Genomic DNA, 20333 nt, shown 5'->3' with positions numbered 1-20333 from the left:
GCTGCGATATAAGTATTTCACGTTTTAAAGTGACAATATGTTCGTAGCGCCATGTAAGGTTTGCGTTTTAAGCAAGCTGGTTTTCCAATCCGACAGCGTGTCGCCGTGAACAAGTGTAAACAAATAATGGCGATTCGCCTGTCCTTTTATAAGAGGGATAACTCCACTCATGCAAAGTCTGAGCGAAAGGGAGATAACTCCTTTCTGGCCTCTACAGGTATTGATTCCGAAATCCTCTGGGTTCACAAAAGAAATGGTCTCCTAGATTCTTGTATGACCATTAATCCGTGGGAGGACCGTGTTTTTGGCGCTAATTGGCTGTAGTCGAGGGCAGATTCGTAGGAAAATCGTGTTTAATTTTCGATTTTAGAGCGATTATTCGCATAAATTGAGAATTTTATTGAGACCACAGTGTCGTTAGTCCGAAGAAGGTAGTAAAATGTCACCGGGGCCCGTTGAAGGTAATTTGAATGATAGCTCCGATTTACAGAAGGCTTCTACCGAATTGAATTTAAGAAAACTCGTCTCCGGAAAATTCGTCTCCGGAAAACTTGACCCCGGAAAACTCGACCCCCGGAAAACCCGTCCCTTTTCGCTAATGAAACCACTAAGAACTTAGCCAGTTAGGTAGAAAACGGACACTTAGAAAATCGATTTTATTTAAAAAAAAAACAAAACATTAAACAAGTAAAAATATTTTTTTTAAATATTAGGGAGGGGGCTATAGTCTATTTTAAAAAACAACATCTCCTTCAAGAACGATCATAAAATGTGTTTTCAATCGATATTTATTCAATAAGGGACCAGTTTTCCTACCTAGCGAAAGGGGACGAGTTTTCCGGGGTCGAGTTTTCTGGAGACGAGTTTTCCCGAGACGAGTTTTCCGGGCACCACCGAATTACATCCACACCACCACCACCAACAACAACAACAATAACAACAATAATAATAATAATAGTAGTAGTAGTAGTAGTAGTAGTAGTAGTAGTAGTAGTAGTGAATAAGTAACTTCGGAAAAATAACGACATTCGACAAAGAACTCGAGATTGCTGTACGTCCGTGTACATGTTTAAGAAATTCAAATCATTTCCAGCGTCTGTAAGTGGCCGTGGTAGCCATCTGTAGCAGCGTACATAGCCAACTGTAGCGAATAAAAATAAACTTTTTCCAAATTTCACAACACTAACGAAGAAACCAATACAATTGACTTTTTCACACAAGGAACATTAAAATGATTTACACCGTTTCATGATGACCTTCCCCTTTTAACAGTTGAAATATTTTCTTTTAGCAATTTCACGCATTAAATGTTTTTTCCTTTTTAAAAATTTTCTTTTCAATTTTTTATTTTATTTTATTGTTTCATGAATTGGATATAGACAAAAAGAGAAAAAATATATCGATAAAAACTAAAAAATCTTAATAAACAGACGAAACTTGCTCTTTTCAACACAAAACAACAACAACAGCAGAAACAAAAATCCATTTTTTCTTTTCATTGTTTCCATATTCAGTTTGTTTCTCCTCATTGAAAGGTAAGAGTTTCCCAACTTTTTTTTTTTTTTATCTTGGGGTACATTATTAAATGACCTTCGGGTGTGTTTTACAATCCACAGAGATTTGAAAAAGTAGTAAAAAAATTCAAATATATAACTAATAAATTTTATCAAAGTAAGATGTTACTCTTCTACCTAGGCAGTGAGGCAGTGAGGCACCGCCAAAAATGGCCGCAAAATCAAGTTGTTGTTGTTTTTTAAAACTAAATTACATTTATTAAAATCCATTATTTCTGAGTAACTTTTTTTTTTCCAGAAATATAAAACCCTGAATTTTATCATATAGAAAACAGAATAATGTAAAACTTTTTCTACTATTTTTAATTCAATTTTAAATGTTAAATTTTCCCAAAAAGTTAACAATTGACATTTTTTGTCTTGCACAAAAAACGTACTTAAATACTTAAAAAAAAAGGGTTTTTGAAATAATTAATTTATTTATTTATTGTCTAACTAAGATTTAGGATGATTTTCTAAGAGAATATGCAAAAATATTATAATATAAGTACCTGAATTTCAAATAATTCCACTTATTAATATAGGTAACCAGATATTTCGCGTCGACGTAGAGTTCAGATAGACTCTGTTTACGTTTTCTTTTGATAAGAAGAAAACTATGGAAGACCAAACAGGCCAAAAAAACTTATTTTTCAGTGACGAAAATTTCAATGTATTATTAAGCTGAGGCTGGCCAGTACCAGATGGGTGACCATTTGTATGAGTTTGGTTTTTAATGTGTATGTGTGTGGGGACCAGGCTCCCCAAAATGGGAGGGGGCAATTTAAAGCAGAATAAAAAAAAAAATTATTTCAGCGCGTTTAGTCCACCGTAGTCGAAAGGCGGCAAACGTTTTCAAACGAGATCGAAAAAAATGATGCTATTTTTAACACAAAGGGCACAATATTTATCGAATTTTTTTTTTTTTGTATCGATTATTCAAAGCATGCCCTGTTTAATAATGGTCATGCATTATTCTGCTCGCTAAAAAAAAATTGTTAATTTATTTATCAAAAATTTTAAAATGGCTTTTTTCGTATAAATATTAAAAAAAATTTTTTTTTGTTTTGCTTAACTTAAATTAATTATTTTACTTAACATATTCACCGAATTTCACACTTCAAAACTCAAAAGCGGGATAATTAAACACAATCGAAGTTCTGATATTCAGACGTCAAAATAAGGTATGCAAACAATTTTTTTTTTTTTTTAAATCTATAATTCTGTCCCTTACAACAACACAATATGTTTTGTTCAGTTTCAGATGATTATTTTAAGCATATTTGTTCCCACTTCAAAACAAGGGGGGTTTTGTAAGCAAAAAAATATATATATATAAATATCGTTCATGAAAAATAAGTACACTGTTATAAAGTTCATTCTTCTCCTAATAATCGCTGAAAATTTCGTATTGATCGGATAATTACCTGATTTTTGGTAGATTTTTAAAAAGACGGTCCGTCAAAAAGTACTGACCTGCCCCCCCCCCCCAGTTTTGGCGGTGCCTACTTCTACCTATCTGGAAAAGTTTTTTTAGTCGTTTTACTCACTCTAAAACGTTTATACAGTTCGAAAAACATATACTGTCAAACGTTAGGTGAGAACAAGAAAAATGGCAGCGAATTAACACCTAAATATTTAAAGTCTTGATAATTATTTAAAAATAAAAAAAAATATATACAAAATACTGTTAAAAAGTCACATAAAATATGTTGTTAGCTATGTGTTTGTAACTAAAACGTATCATGCTAACTGTTGGAAAAGAAAACCCAGAAATCTAAATCATCCCAAAAATATTATGTTATTCATTGGCATAATAAGAAATCGTTTTAGACTGAGGGAGGTTCCATTAAGTAATATAGTAAGTAAATGAGAAGCAAACAGTTATTTAGATTTTGAAATATAATATTCTATTCTCTGACAAAGAATACAAGTAATCAATTCTTTGTAATATTTAAATTGTGATCATTTTATATATAAGGTACTGTATAATATATATATATATATATATATATATATATATATATATATATATATATGAGGGCAAGTAGTTAATAAAACATGTTAAAAACACTTTGAAAAAGACTTAAAAACATATTTAATTATATTGTAAAAACTCACACACACACACACACACACACACACACATATATATATTCGTAATATTTAATTTGTGATCACATTATATAGAAGGTATTTTTTTTTTTTTTTTTTACATTTTCACCCTAAACAAGGCACAATTAGGGGCAACAACTACTGGGTACTATGTTTGGATTTGAGCAGCAAGATGTCGGTTCACGTTACACTTGAACTTCTGCATGTCAGTACAGTTGGGGAAGCAGTGGCCTGGAATGGAATTCCAGAGTTTAGCGGTTCTGAGGAAGAAACTACTGGAGTAGAAAGATCTTTTACATCTAGGGATCTCTACTGTGTGCGGGTGGGATTTAGCTGCCTGTCGGGTTTGTCGAGGGTGTCTACGTCATGGGAGCACAAGTGTCTGCAGTTCGCCAGAGCATTCACCATTAAAATACTTGTAGAACAGGCAGGGGGATGCAACATCACGTTGATGGGACAGAGGCTGAAGCTTAGCTGCCAGTTCAGGGCCTATCAATCAGATTTGCAACTCTCTTTTGAACATTGTCTAGGAGCGAGAGACTAGTAGCAGATGCACCAGCCCAAATGTGACAACAATACTCCATACATGGGCGAATGGTGGCCTTATAGAGATACAGGATACTTTTGAGTGTTAGTAGTTTTCTAGCACGGTAGAGAGAGCCTACCTTCTTTGCAGTGGCCCTGGCAACGCTTTTAATGTAATTGTTCCAACTCATGTTTCCTGTGAACGTTAGACCAAGCAGTTTGAAAGATGTACTCTCAGATAAAGAGTCACTGGCCATTGCTACTTGTGGCAGAGAAGGTTTCTTGTAATTATTGAAGGAAACCAGTTTAGTCTTGGCAGAATTGAATGTGACCATCCATTTTTGTCCCCATTCCACTACAGATTGGAGGTCATCCTCTAGTGTTTTTGCCATTTCTTTAGATATGTGTTCATTTGTGTTCCTGTCATGCCTATTATAGAGTGTGGTGTCATCAGCATATATACCCATCTCAGAGGCAATTTTTTCGGGGCGGTTATTAATGAATATTAGGAACAATAGAGGTCCAAGGATAGACCTCTGAGGCACTTCCGCATTTATATCATATTGTTTACATGTATGACCGTCGAGGACAACCTGGATTTTTCTCTTATCTAAGAAGGATTTAATTATGTTAAGTATTCTACCAGTGATACCGTATGATCTAATTTTCTTGAGGAGACCCTCATGCCATACTCTGTCAAAAGCCTTAGATATATCTAGAGCTACCGCTCTGCCCTCCCCCGCTTTGTCCAGTGAATGGTATATACGTTCAGAGATTACAGTGAGGATGTCTGCTGTGGAATGGGTTTGTCTAAATCCATATTGTTTGTCAGTCAGAAGTTTAGCAACTGTAAGGTGATGGACTAGAGCATGGTTAATTAAGGTCTCAAATATTTTGGCAAAAAGTGGGAGGAGGCTAATGGGGCGATTATTAGATGGGTCAGTTCTTTCATGAGAATTCTTGAATACTGGTACCACAGAAGCAGTTTTCCAACAGTCCGGAAAGCATGATTCATTAAGGCATTTGTTGTAGAGTTTGGAGAGAACTGGAGCTACTTCGGCTGAGCACTTTTTTAATAGCACAGCTGGGATGAGATCGGGTCCACATGCTTTTGAAGCGTCAAGGTTTTTTATGATAGCATGCACCTGAGCAGGGGTGATTTTTAAATCGTCTAGCATGGCGTCTGTCCACAAAGGAAAGTCAGGCAGGGGGTGGTTGGAAGGGTCCAGCGTGGAGTTGGAGGCAAACCGACTGGCAAGCATGTTAGCCTTTTCAGTTGCTGAGCAAACAACCTCATGATTGTTGGTTAATGGGGGAATTGTTGATTGCCCATTATTTACTACACTGTTGTAGATTTTCCAGAAGTCATGCGTTCCTAATTTTTGTGCTTCTATGCATTTTTTAGTGGTTTCAGTAAATTCTCTCTTAGCTGTCGCCATTTCTTTCTTAACATTACGTCTAGTTTCTATATACTTCTGTCTGTTTGAACTGGATTTATGTCGGTTAAATCTGTGGTATGCATGCTGCCTTTGAGCAATGGCAGTTGCGCAAGTAGAAGTAAACAATTGGGGAGAGTGGGACTTGCTATAAAATTTCCGCATGAGAACATGTGCTTCAATTGCTGTTTTGAACCATTCAGTGGTCTCATTTGCGCACTGTTCAGCAGGAAGAGAAAAATATTTCACCATCAGACATCTCTGATAAGATCTCTGATGGCTTCCCAGTTAGCCTTTTTATAATATCTCGTTGTTTTGAGCACTGGCTCTTCAGTCTTGGGTCTAGAGTTTAGGTCGATTTTAACCATTATCACTGCATGAACAGCATTCCTGAGTGGGCTGTCAGCATTTGTTATACAATCCTTGGGAACTGTGGTCAGAAACAGATCTAGAAATGATGCGTGTTGTTCTTGCTGGTCAGGGAAATGGGTTGGAAACGTAACCATTTGTGATAGGGAGTGAGATATAGAGAAGCTATGTGTTGTGCTGCCCGCTGCATCTGTGTAAGTAGAGAATCCAAGCCAGTTTTTGTGGTGGACATTAAAGTCTCCAAATACATGTACTTGTGCGCTAGTGTCGAGGGAGAGTGCTGTGTCTATGCTGTCAGAGACTTTGTTAATTATGGTGCAATCCTGGGTCGAGGGAGAGCGGTAGAGAAAATAAAAGTAGCTAATGTTATGTTGTATGTTTAGTTTAAAGCTCATAAAGGCTTGATTGTCCAATTCTAGTTTTCTTTCTCTAGTCAAGGGGAGGGTGTTAGGAATGTAGACTCAAAGTCTGTGCATATGTCTGTCAGAGTCCTTACGGCAGAGTGGGAGATAGCCAGGCATTTTAAAGTAGTTAGATTGTTGTACAATATATATATATATATATATATATATATATATATATATATATATATATATATATATATATATATATATAATCAGGATTTATTATAATAAATAAGTGGTAAATTATTTTTATTACTAAACCCATCATAGTTCTTTTTTACTCCAAAAATATTAGATTCTACTTTTTGGGGGCGCTTACATTAAAATAACCTAAAAGAATGTTTGCAAAAACGGAATTAAAAAATATATATTTCAGATTTTAGAATTGTTTTTTAAATGAGCAACTACTTTGTGGCAAGTTAGTTGTAAATTTTGATTAAAAAAAAAGATTTTTTAAACCTTTTTAACTTTCAGAATTTTACCTGGCTTCATAAAAAACTTAATTTTTGACTACATTGCTTTCTTTCTACATCTTTTTAGGGCTAGAAATAATTGACGGTTGTGGTACATGTGGGGAAAATGGCTTACCGTACAAACGTCCTCGTGTCTGTCTGTCCTTTGAGGCGCACGCGTCAAGAAAGAAAGAGTCCATCATGGTGGCTGTGACGTTTTGTAGTGAACAAAGAAGTCTCGCTGGATCACATGTACATGCCTCATAAAAACAGGTCACTTGTGGGTGGGAGAGGAAGGAGAAATCATTTGAAATTTGAGAAGCGGCAAAGTCAGTTGGAAGAATTTGTGTGAGCAGTGATTTTTGCCTGTTGACTGACTGCAAGCTATTTCGGCCCATTTTTTTGCAATGGACAAGTTTGATCTAAGATTGATACCGGAGTTCGACGGCTCCTCCACCAGACCCTCGGTAGTTGAGTGGTGGGAAAAGGCTGAGCTGGTCTGCCGGCTTTGCAAAATAAAGGATCCCGCACTTGTCATCCCATTGAGGCTGACCAAGGGGGCATACTCCGTTTATCAACAGCTCAGAGATGAACCAACTCTCGAGGAGGTTAAGGAGGCACTATACGCAGCCTTTGCTATGAACCCTTTTATTGCCTGGAGGCAGTTCACTGAACAGCGGCTTGGGTTGGATGAGACTGTGGACGTCTACTTGGCGGATTTAAAGAGATTAGCTGTGCCGTTTGGTGGAGTGACTGAACGCATATTGAGTTGTGCCTTTCTCACAAGACTCGTAAAGGCTTAGTGAGATTGGGCTTCAGGAATTGTTGGCTAGAGCCCGCAATATTTTAAAAGAAAAAGATGCGAAGCCAGTACTAGCAGCCGCAGAAGCATCTACTCCATTAGAAGATGGCGTAAACTGCTATAAATGTGGCTGGCCAAACCACTTTTCTAGGGACTGCCAAAGCCGAAGCAGTGTAAAGGACATGTCTGCTCAGGAAACACCAAGATGCATGTGTTGCTACCGGTGCAGCAAGCTAGGTCACGTAACGGACAAGGGGAGTAAACTATAGCGCCAGTATTCTCCCCAGATCAATGACAAATAAAGCGCTACCTGCAGTGAGAGTGCGCATGAACGGGCGTGAACACTTTGCGCTCGTAGACACAGGGTGCACGCAGACTCTCGTTTGCAAGGCATGCTGTGCCGCATGGACAAGAATAGGATTCCAGTACTGACAGTCGGCGGGGGCATGCTAGCCTCTTGTGGAGTTAGTGTCATTCGTACACGTGTCGGTGATGGGCCTACAATAACCGTACGAGCCCAGGTTGTGAGCGAGGACCTTCTTGGACATTATCAAAGAATTGGGTGGTGTCCATATTGATAGTGAAAGTAAGGTACATTTCTTTAACGCTTGCCTTGCTCTGGGTGCATCCATAAAACTGGAACAGCCTGACTTCCAAGAGGAATTCGACCAGCGTACAAGATCCTGGACAGTTTCTTGGAAATGGTCAGACGAGCAGCCACCCGGGAAGTTCTACAATAGGGTTTTGGAATATAAAATTCCCCCGGGAGTTCGTGGAGAATATGATAAGGAACTACAGACTTGGATAAAAAATGGATGGCTAGTTCCTTATCCAGAGAAGGAATTGAGCCCCCAAAGTGTCTGATCCCATGGTGGTTATCCAGCATAATAAACAGAAGATGAAGCCGATACTTGACTATCGGGAACGTAAATCCTTTTACAGCCTGCGCAGATGCATGTACCGAGAAGTTGAGGGAATGGCGGCAAGCAGGATCTAATGTATCTGTGCTATCAAACGGTGCTCATCAAGGGAGTATTGCTTAACCTGCATGGGATTTGAACAATGTGGCGCCAATTATTATGCAAAGGATTGTTGACGCTATATTGACTAAGGATGAACACATTCAGCGGGCAACATCTGCATATATTGACGATGTGCATGTGGATGAAGAAATTGTGCCTGCAACGCGCGTAAAAGAACATCTTCACAACTTTGGCCTTCTCAGGAAGCAACCAGAAAGGTTATGGGACGGTGCAATAGTGCTCGGTTTGCAGGTCTAGGAAGAAGATAATGTCCTGTGTTGGAAACGAGGCAATGAAATCCCAGGTATGCGCTCTGTTTTTACGCGATGGAATATAATTTCATTGTTCAAAAAGTTGGTTGGACACCTTCCTGTGGGTGGCTGGCTTCGTATTGCAGTGGCATTCATCAAACGGAGAGCCTCTGACGTCACCACCGGATGATAAAATTTATGATGCCCCTCTCAATACAATGGTAGAGAGGTCCTCACCAGAGTGCACAAAGAAGATCCAGCATGGGGCAGATGGTGTGTTGACAGCCAGGACCGTAGTGTATGGGTTGACGCAAGCTCTCTTGCCATTGGCATGTCGTTAGTCCATGATTGAGTTGTAGTGGAAGACGCTTGCTGGTTGCACCCAGAAAAGGACTCCCAACACACAAACCTGGCAGAACTCGATGGAGTGATCAAGGGAATAAACTTGGCAATCCTTTGGAAGACAACCACCTTGCGACTATTCACAGATTCTGCTTGTGTCCATAAGTGGATTTCAGACATCCTTACCGGACGGGCTAGAGTGCGAACCAAAGCCACGAGTGAGATGCTCATCCATCGACGGCTCAACACGATCGTGAGCCTGGTGAACGAATATGCACTATCAATGGAGGTGTCCCTGGTCAGATCCAGTATAAATAAGGCAGATTGTTTAACAAGGGTACCTCAAAGATGGCTTGATTTCATAAAAAGAACTGTTGAACCCACGCAACCTCCCTGTGCTGCATCTATGATCCCTGGTCAATCTAATCGGATTAAAGAAATCCACCAACAAAGCGGGCATCCTGGAGTCAAGCGAACCCTATATTTTGCTAAGTTGGTTGAACCAAGAGTGCGAAGAGCAGACGTCATGAAAGTGATCAAAAACTGCATGGAATGCCAGTCCATTAACCTGGCACCCATTCGCTGGGAAAAGGGGGAGTTGGAAGTTAGGAGCCACTGGAGCCGGCTAGTGATAGACATTACTCACTACAATGGCGAGGATTTCCTGACTCATTGATTGCGGTCCGTCAAGGTTTGCCATATGGCGTATGCTGCATCGACAAGATACAGTCACTATTGTCCGTCAACTAAACAATATTTTCCTTGAACGTGGACTTCTAACAGAGATATTGCTTGACAATGGTGCTGCATTTACCAGTGAGCAGTTTAAGAAGTTTACTGACAGCTGGGGGGAATACATCTGAGGTTTCGATGCGCCCATGTACCTAGTGGAAACGGGATTATTGAACGGAATCATCGAATCATCAAAACAATCGTGGCTAGATCAGGCTGCACAGTCTTTGAAGCAGTTTATTTGTACAATGTAACCCTGAAAGATGATGTTTCACTCTCTATGGTGCCGGCTGATACATTGCATAGATATCACGTCAGGGTGAAGGGCTACCTGAACTGGGAGTAGCCGGAGAGAGAGTGAGGAAAGGGGATGTTGTGTGGATCAAAAATCCGTGAGGCAAGTGCACGACAAGGTATAAAGTTGGGCGAGTCACTGAAATAATCAGCCCACAAGCGGTGCGGGTCGACGGCGTGCCCCGTCATGTTAAAGACATACGGTTAGTAACACAACCATCACTAGACAACATGAGTGAATCAGAGTCAGAATCTAGTGAAGCATCTCTCTGGATTGCAGCATCAGACAGTGACTCTGAAATTAGTAGCCTCCCAGAAGAGACAGAGATGCTCGCCTATCTCTGTGATCATGAGATCAGGGAGGAGTGTGGGGAAAATGGCTTGCCGTACAAACGTCCTCGTGTCTGTCTGTCCTGTGAGTCGCATGCGTCGAGAAAGAAAGAAAGAGTCCATCATGGCGGCCGTGGTGTTTTGTAGTGAACAAAGTCTCACAGGATCACGTCTGCATGCCTCATAAAAACAGGTCACTTGTGGGTGGGAGAGGAAGGAGAAATCATTTGACGTTTGAGAAGCGGCAAAGTCAGTTGGAAGAATTTGCGTGAGCAGTGATTTTTGCCTGTTCATTGACTGCAGTACATATACCTATATTTCTATGATAGTAAAGCAATTGCAAGTGTTGACCTTGATGAAAGTGATATTGTTTCATATTTGCTTACATACAGTTGAGTGTTTTAATACAGGCAAAAGTTAACTCCTTAATAAGGGGCACTGGATATAAACAACACTCTAATTAATTATCTTTGGTTTTGATAACATTCACTCCAACTTATAAAGTACACACTCCAATGTTTTATAGGCAAGCACTAACTTACCAGCATACAACATGTCTTAAAGACAACCCACAAGACACTTTCTGAATAATACTTCTAAGCAACAGACTAAGTACATTATTCTGATGTACTCTCACTTTGACATTAAATCTGTCACTAAATGTGCTGTTAATCCTAACACGACTTTGTGCTTCTCTGTACATTGCTTGAATAACGTTTATCAACTGCTCGCTAAAGGATGCAAATCCACCCGGCAACAAATTTTAGCATCAAACGATTTTTCTAAATCGACTAAAGCAAAATGCAGATGCTTACTCTTATCTACATACGTCTGTTGCATTTTTTTTCTGAAGAAATATTACATCAATTGTATTTTCTCAAGGCATAAAGTCAAACTGTCTTTAATCTATGTTTATATGACTTCTATTTTCAGCTCAATTATTCCCTCAACTCTTCTCAGCATATGATACATCAACTTTTAACATTGGTAATTATGTTCATCTCTAAGCCCTTTCCTTTGTCACTGTCCCAAATTGGCTTTTAGGACAATCTCTTCTTTTATAATCTGATTTTTCAATGCATGTTTCATTTGCAACCTTCAATGTTTCTGCAATAATGCCTGAAGGTCATACAGCCTTACCTTCCTCCATCTTATAACTGGTCTTTCAATTTCTTTCACAATTTTTATAACTGAACTAGAAATTGTTTATGCAACTTCTAAGTTTTCATAGTTTAGTAAAATATCATTACTCAGTAATCTTTTATATCATTTCTAAGCACTCTTATCCTGTTCAGTTATTACTATTTTCATTTTAAAAGCACTTTTCTCTAACAATGTCTATATTTGTATTTGCATCTGTTTAGCTAACCTGAATATTTCATTCTTCTGGTCATCACTTTCAAAATATATGAGAAAAGCCAGCTTGCTCAACTCATATATTTTGTATATTGTCCTTTTGCCACCAGATAACATTCTTATTCACTAAACCTATTCTTCATTTGCTTCACTGTTTCAATATATTTTTGTTTTCAGTTTTGAAATTATTCTTCACAATTGTGATTACTTGTATAATTACTGGAATGATGGAGATTTTCCTAAGATTCCAATGCCTTTTTATGCCATAGTATTTCGTTATTTTCTTTCTGACATCTATGTATAAGCTAGCACTGTTAGGGACAATGACTTAAACTACGGTTGCTACTTTCTCTTGTTTCATATCATTGTTAGATTTATGCATGCATAAGAATGTAATTAATAAAAAATAATTTTTATTTTTTTTTATTACAGATGTTCCTGTGTAAAGGACTTTGATGGACTTTCATTTTCTGAAACGGTTTACCACAAAAGGTTGACTGTGATGGCTGAAACGTTTTGAATGTAACAACAACCAAGAACGATTCTATCTCCAAAGAAAATCAAGAATCATTGTGAAGCATTTTGATTTCTTGAAAAAAATACAAATTGGACTAAAAACATATTCTTGTGAATATATATGGATTTTCTTAAGGAAATGCAACATTGAATCATGCATGAAAGCTAACATTGTTAATCGTCTTCTTTTTTATTGAATGTTTTCAGAAGTTCAGTTTCTGAATGTGAATCGTTCATTTTCTAAATTGAAAACAAGTCAGAAAAATCAAGTACTTTCAAATAAAGCAGTAGTTCCCAACTTTTTTTTGGTCTGCACCCCTCAAGAAATTTTGCTCAAATCTCACCCCAACTTTCTAATCTCGTGATTAAATACATGGTTGAATCAAGTCTATCTAACCATGTATTTAATGGCCACTTAATAACAATACTTAACCTTAAAATAAAGCAAGAAGTTGATAAATACAAATTATAAATAAAACACAAAAGAATAACATATAGCCAATATTCTAATCTTTCATGTAAACTTTAACTGTACCCCCTAGAATAGTGTCTCACACCTCCTGGGAGGGCAAGCACCCAATGTTGGGAACCCCTTGATTAAAAAAAATGCAAAATTATACGCCAGACAAACTATATTCTTGCAACGAGTGTGACTCTTCTTTTAAATATAAGTCAACATTAGCAAAACACATGCAAAAACATACTGGAGAAACTCAATATCCTTGTCGAATATGTGACTTTTCTTGTGCACACAAGTCGAAACTAGTTGTACATATGCGAACACATAATGTAGTGAAACCATATTCTTGTAAAGTTTGTTCATCTTCTTTTAAACGGAAAGATAGTTTAGCTGCACATGTTCGAACACATACTGGAGAAAAACCATTTCGTTGTGAAGTTTGTGGCAATTCGTTTAGTGAAAAGTCCACTTTGAATAAGCATGTGCAAATACATACTGGTGAGAAGCCATATTCTTGTCAAGTGTGTTTATCATCATTTACTCAGAAAGCAACGTTGGTTGCTCATGTGCGAATTCATACTGGCGAAAAGCCATATGCTTGTACTGTGTGTGACGTTTGTTTTAGCGAAAGCAGTTCATTAAGTAAACATATGCGAACTCATAGTGAAGAAAAACCATATTCTTGTCAAGTTTGTTGCTCTTCCTTTAATCGGAGAGAAAGTTTAGCTGAACATTTACGAATACATAGTGGAGAAAAACCATATTCATGTGCCGTTTGTTGCTCTTGTTTTACTCATAAAAACTCATTAGATGCTCATATGCGAACACACTCTGATAAAAAGCCACATTCTTGTACAGTTTGCACATCTTCTTTTAGGGAGAAATCAAATTTAGTGCAACATATGCGAATACACACTGGAGAAAAGCCATATTCTTGCACAGAGTGTGGCTGTTCTTTTAGGCATAAATCATCGTTAGTCACACATATGCGAACACACAGTTGATAGAAAACACATTGATGTGTGGTGTGTAGCTAAACATTGACTCAGAAATCAGTGGAAATTTCTCATATGCAAACACACATGGGAGAAAAGGTGATATACTTGTCAAGTATGTCATTCTTCTTTTAATTGGAAAGAATTTTGATGCTCAGATGAGGACACACTGCATAAAAATGGCTGCCCGAGATCAAGACTTGATGAGCAATGCTTTTAAGAAAATGAGTGCTCTAAGCAATGACATCAAGTGCAGATTCTGCCACACAAAAGTAGAGAGTGTGAGACACTTGACGTCCAACTGTAAGGTTCTGCTGGATGGCTACTATATGACCCGACACAATGGAGTGCATAAATACCCCCACTGGACGATTTGGAAAAAGTTGAAGCAAATCCTGGGAACATATATCAGAGAGAGCAGTCAGAAATAAGCCATACACCATCCACTATCACTATCCAATTCCTACAGCTATGTACCTAGAAAACGGAGCTATAAAACCTGACATAGTTACATAGGACAAGAAGGAGAAGAAGCAAACTTAGTAGAAGTTAGTTTCTCCAATGATGCTGGGTTAAACAAAACTGAGAGGGAAAATATAATGAAATACGAAAAAGTCTTATGTACGACATGAAAAGAAACTGGAATCTTGGGAAGATCTCTATCATTCCAGTTATTATATGAGCAACTCATGAAAAAGAATTTCAAAAATTACCTGGCAAATATACCCAGTGAACCAAGTACAAGGGCGATTCAAACAATTGAATTGAAAGGGACGGTCAGAATCTTAAAAAGATCTTTTGGTTGGAATATCTGAGCAAGTCAATGTATGGCATCTGGTAGGATGCTCCATCCCAACTCGAACAAACTGATAAGAAAAACATAAATCTCTATCATTCCAGTAATTATAGGAGCAACTGGACTCATGAAAAAGAATGACTACCTGTCAAATATACCCAGTGAACCAAGTGCAAGAGAGATTCAAACAATTGCAATCAAAGGGATGATCAAAATCTTAAAAAGATCTCTTGGTAGAATGTCTGAGTTAACGAGTGAATGTTTGGCATTCTTTATCACCAGCTTTAAGAAACTGATGAGAAAATTTTAAAAAACATAATTGGGGAGAGGAAAATTATGTTCATATAGAGATCAAGTATTAGCCTCCCTGAAAGGGGGCCCCTTTGATTTCTGTAAACTTCAACTGAAGTAAAATGAAATATAAAAATATTAGGATCTTAAGAATGATTTAAAAATGTTCTGAGAGATAAACATTATACAAGTTTCGGTAGGAGCAACTTGTCTAATGAAAAAGAAGTCTTACACACGCTAGAACTTAGACAATCTTTGGAAGACCAAGCTGTAGCGAAAAGCAGATAGCAGCCACAAAAGGACAATGTCTATCTTAAAAAAAGCCCTTAGTTATAAATTTAAATCGTAATTAAATCAAGTATTACCCTAGGAGGGAATCTGTTTATCTTTTATTTTTCTATTATATAGGGTTTCTGCTGGTGATGGTAAATGGTTATCAAGGATGTTTGCTCTTAGGTGTAGCAAAGCTATTAACAAGATTTTGTGGTCATTATCAAAATTCGTCTTTAGGTAACAATGAAAATAATGCAAACAACAAAGGATCAATAGAAAAGATCAAACAACAAACTAGATTCAGAAAGTAATTAAGTCCAAGTTTATTAAAAAGAAAAAAGTACTGTTGCTTTTGTTTCCCAAAGCACGGATAACAAAGTTAACCAATGTAACAATGAACAAATACATAAAACAATACATAAAAAGGGGAATCTCTGATTAAGAGAAATTGATCAATGCTATCAAGTTGATAAAATGAGAAATTATTTTGCGTTTCTTCCTCAGAAACAACGACAAAAAACAATATCAGTCTTCAATAATGACTGAAAATAAAGAACATACAATGAAAATTCAATATAAAACTGTTTTGATAAAGTGTCTCTTCAAAAGTTTTTCTTTTCCCCTGATATTTATACATAAATATACATTGGCTCAGTTTAGTCTCGAAAGACAATGGATAGCCTTTGTAAGTGTAGCTGCACATATAATTGTGAGGAAAGGGTTGGGCAATCCTCAACCACAACTCTCCTGAATCAGCATTGCTTGAGTCCAGTGACAATGAGAAGTTCAAGACGACTGGAAACAATGCCAAGATAAGCAGAAAGCATATACAGCACCTAGAATTCCCAAATTGTCACCCATTTTAGTACTGATAAGGCTGAACGTTGCTTGACTTTGATGTTCTAATGGGAACCAGTGTGTCAACGTGATTATGCTATATTTGTAATTCTCTTAAATAAGTCACTTCTGATTAAAATTTCTTTCTTTAACCGTCAATGTTAAGCGTTTATTTTTTTTTGTCTTGCAATAATTTTTTCTTTGTGTCTGACTTTATCGTCTTGACAATGTTCTTTCTTTTGAAAAGGGATTTCTTTTTTTTTCTTTTTTTTTTTTCATAAAAAAGTTTCACATAAACTGCCGGTAACTTTCTTAGGCTGCCGGTCGAATCTTCTAGTTGACCTGATCATGTTAACCCAAAATGCATAAGGGGATTCGTGCTCTCATATTCTTGCCTTTATTCTCTTCTTGTAGAGCTTTGTTCCTCTTTATTTTAAGGGTAGAATTAAAATACATTAATAAATCAAGCAGACTGATTAATGGAACACACAAAACACAAGTCTTATCTGTAAAGCTGCTTTTCTGGTACTGATTTTAAAATGGGTGCAGAAAGAAATTCCGTCAAACACACAAACAACTCTCAGCCTTCACCTTTCCTCTAACTGACTACTAGAGAATTCAACCCATCCTAAATAGGTGAGGACAAAAAAAAAATGAGGATAATGACTCATAAGTGAGACCTTGGGCAAGAAACGGCGACCCTTTTTCCACCTAAAAATGTTACGTGATCATTTTACATTAAAGTGGGCAGTAGTTTTTATGCCCGCCACAAATCACAATCAATGATTGTTTTTGCCTACATTGAATATTTCACAAATGAAACATTTTATGATTAAAATGTTTGCTGATTTTACAGTATTTGTTCTTTTCCTTTTATTTATTAATTTCTACTTTTAAAAATATGATTAAAATTAAAGTGGGTAATTTTGATTTGTGTCAGGAGAGATTCTTAAAAAATGTGATAATGATTTTTGTACTTTAAAAAAAAATTTTTTTTTAGAATGTACCCTAATTTTAAATGTTTAGCATTCAAATCATTTTAGTATAACGGAATAATAGAGAAAAACATATTTTAACATTTTTTTGCATGATGAGCAATGTAAAAATGATCATGGCGTCATGAGCGAAACTTAAAGAAAGCTGTGTGTAATGAAACAATCTTTTAGTGAATAATAAAATAATTTATTTAAAAAAAAAACGTTATGTTTTATTGTTTCTTTTAAGTACTGTGTTGAGATGACGCAATAATTATTTTTTGTATCTTTATAATTAAAAATAAAATGTGTTTACTTTGTTTCATCTAACGAACTACTCATTTTGTGTTTTATTTTATAATGTAACATGGCCATTACAAACAAACAAAGGAAATAAAGAAATAAAGATCCGGGTTGGCATTTTTTTCTTTTTTTAGTTTTAATTACCATTACTTTCGGCACCACTTACAAAGTCTCTCGCTGCAACCTGTTGTTAATTTCTTAGCCTTCGGGACAAGATCAAAGTGTAGTATCTGTTCTTCAGATGCTGCAATTGCTGCACTTCTATTTCTTATTCTCTTTTGGTGGAGAAGAAATCCTTCACGACTGAGACAATTTTTATTTTTGTACCTTTTCTCCACGTTAAAAAGCGACCCTGGTGTCTAACTCTGTCCCGTGGTGGGGAGGCATAGTAAATAGGTACAAAGTCTCTCGCTGCAACCTGTCCATTTTAGCCTGGTATGTGTTTCTTTCTTCCAGCCGCATACTAGGCCCAGACGGCTCATTCTCGCCTTCGGCTACATACATCTATTTTCCTCGACATCAACGTGGTGTATTTTTTCTCCTTTTTCCTCTCTCTTCTAAAACACACTTCCTAATATGCATATGCGGGTTTTCGATTACTGCCGCGCTGCTAATCTCTTTGCAAGCAAGCTCTCCTTTTCTGCTGCTGACACTTTCTCATACGCTCATATGCACTATGTTACAATAACCCAGTTCTATTCAATCCTGCCACCATCATGGAAATCCATCGCTTATACTAGCATATCTACACATTTGAAAAATGTTTTTCTTCAGAGTCCATGCGTAAACTCCAAAACGTTCATTTTAAAAAAGAAATAATTGCCTACAATTTTTTTTTTTTACCAAAATCTGTCCTCAACGTGAATCTCAACATTTTCATGAAAGTGTAGTATCTGTTATGATTCTAGGCTTTATCTTTTCTACCCTAGGTTAGTAAAGAAGCAATCAGTAAGAATTGTGGCAATTTGTATTTTTTCCCCCAATCCAGAGTGTGTCTTTTTGGAGGAGCTGAATTTTCATCACATAAAATACTGACCTTGTGTCTAACACTGTCCTAGTGAGGAGATAAGTAAATAGAAACAACAAAAGTGCAGAATAGTTTGTATTATTTGGATTCATTAAACTACCGTTCTCATCTTGAGTGTCATTTTCACAACGTTTGATCCTATTTCCACTTGGTAGGTAGGCACATTAAAACCGCAGATGTACATCGCAACTATCCACATTTCTTGAACTCCTTACTAATAAATGCAGCACCATTGTCAGTCAGGATCTCCATTGGTGGGCCTTGCTCAAGGAAGACACTCTCTAAATGTCGGATGATGACATTCGCATCTTGACAACACAGCAGCTGCCATACTGAAAACCTAGATCGATCGCAATCAATAAGCATAAAAAAATTGTCACTGTTATGGTGGATTATATCCATCGCCAGTCAGTTTCAGTTGTCTTTTGCACTCAGTTCCCTATTGTCCAGTGAACACATGCTGGATCGATTTACTGGCTGGTTTCACAGGCTTTTACAACAAATTTCACGTTCTCTTTGAACACTTGTGGGTCAATTAATCTGGTGAAGTAAAGAGTTTGCTTCACACTTGGATATCTGCTTTGACAATGAATATTGGCTACCTGGTTTTGTCCCGTCATTCTACTATCACTATGCAGCTTTCAAGTGCCGGCCCTACTTCCTTTAGCAGATCCAGCCACTTGTGCAGTACTCTGGTTCTGACAAACTGTACAAGTGTCACATCCATGGTCAATTCATATTCTTTCACCAGTAATTGCAGGGTTCCCAACTGTCACCTAACCAGCATCTTGCCAGCAGCTCTTGTATTTACCCATGCCTTCCGCCTGATCAGGGTGTTGGAAATCCACCGTTGCATGCATGCCAAATCAGTGACTAAGGGTAACGTTTTTGCCACTTGCTGGAGGGCCAAGTTGACCTCCCTGAGCACCACATTGAGTTCAGCTAAATTTATATATCTGGCATCATTGGTTGGATGCAGCCAACATGCATCTTTGATGACATTTATGCCTGCCTCTAATTGCATTCTCGTAGCTACAAAACTTGCATCTATCCAGACTGTAATCTTGATGCCACCCATGCACCAGTCTCCTCCGACAGGATCCCACTCTCGAATCCTGCTCAACATCTCCACTAATATGCGACAGAAAGAGGGGTCTTCGATCTCATCATCCCATCTCTTACTTACTGTGGTAGCCAGGCGCTTGACGAATGCAACTGCCATCCTGAGCCTTCCACAAACGGGAAAATGATTAACAAGAAAATGCACGCCAATGAGTCAGCACATTTGGAATTTTAGGAATCCCATTTCCTCGTTTCCATCGGAGGGTGCTGCTTTCTTTCCAGACCTGCAAGACAAGAACTCTGGCTCCATTTTTTAGCCACACCAGATCCTTGCAGACAAAACTGTAGTCCGAAAAATGCTGGCAAACATGCTGACACAGCAAGCTCGATTGTGTGGTCTTGCGATATGATGGCATCTATAACAGATTTCATAACAAAAGGTGCCATGTTGAACCCAAATCCTAGCTGCATGAGACAAAAGTACTGGCCTTTGAAAAAGACAGTTTAAAATGGCGAAAGTTCCTTGTCGATGTGGATCTGAAGATTATGCCCTCCATAAATCCAAAAGCCATACATCAATTCCTTGCTGCACCATCGTCTTAGCTTTTGCGCACATACATCTGCGTTGGCAATGAATGCATCCACAAAGTCATTTAATTCACTATAGTCCAGCACTTTTGTTCCGGCATAACTACCATTAAAAGAAATCAAGTCCTTGGGAGACCCCAGTCTCTCCTGCAAAACAACCAGCCAATTGCGATCCAATGTTCCAGCTCCTTCTCGTACTCTTCTCTTACATTTCAAGCACCTTGTACT

At 37.6% G+C, this 20333-nt stretch overlaps 1 protein-coding gene across 1 annotated transcript in view; it reads left to right on the top strand.

Moving 5' to 3' along the window:
- Positions 1 to 1010: 1010 nt before the first annotated feature.
- LOC145241678 (uncharacterized) overlaps positions 1011 to 20333 on the top strand; it is an 85990-nt gene continuing 66667 nt past the window's right edge. The window contains exons 1-2 of the mRNA XM_080104806.1: positions 1011 to 1535; positions 12416 to 13958. Coding sequence (XP_079960932.1) covers positions 13106 to 13958 — 853 coding nt within the window. The 5' untranslated portion in view covers positions 1011 to 1535; positions 12416 to 13105. The remainder of the gene's footprint in view (positions 1536 to 12415; positions 13959 to 20333) is intronic.

Source organism: Euprymna scolopes, chromosome 20, assembly GCF_053919585.1.
Source record: "Euprymna scolopes isolate OS-2025 chromosome 20, ASM5391958v1, whole genome shotgun sequence".
NCBI lineage: Eukaryota > Metazoa > Mollusca > Cephalopoda > Sepiida > Sepiolidae > Euprymna > Euprymna scolopes.
The sequence above is the reverse complement of the archived record's forward strand: the minus strand, read 5'-3'. Positions and strand labels throughout refer to the sequence as shown.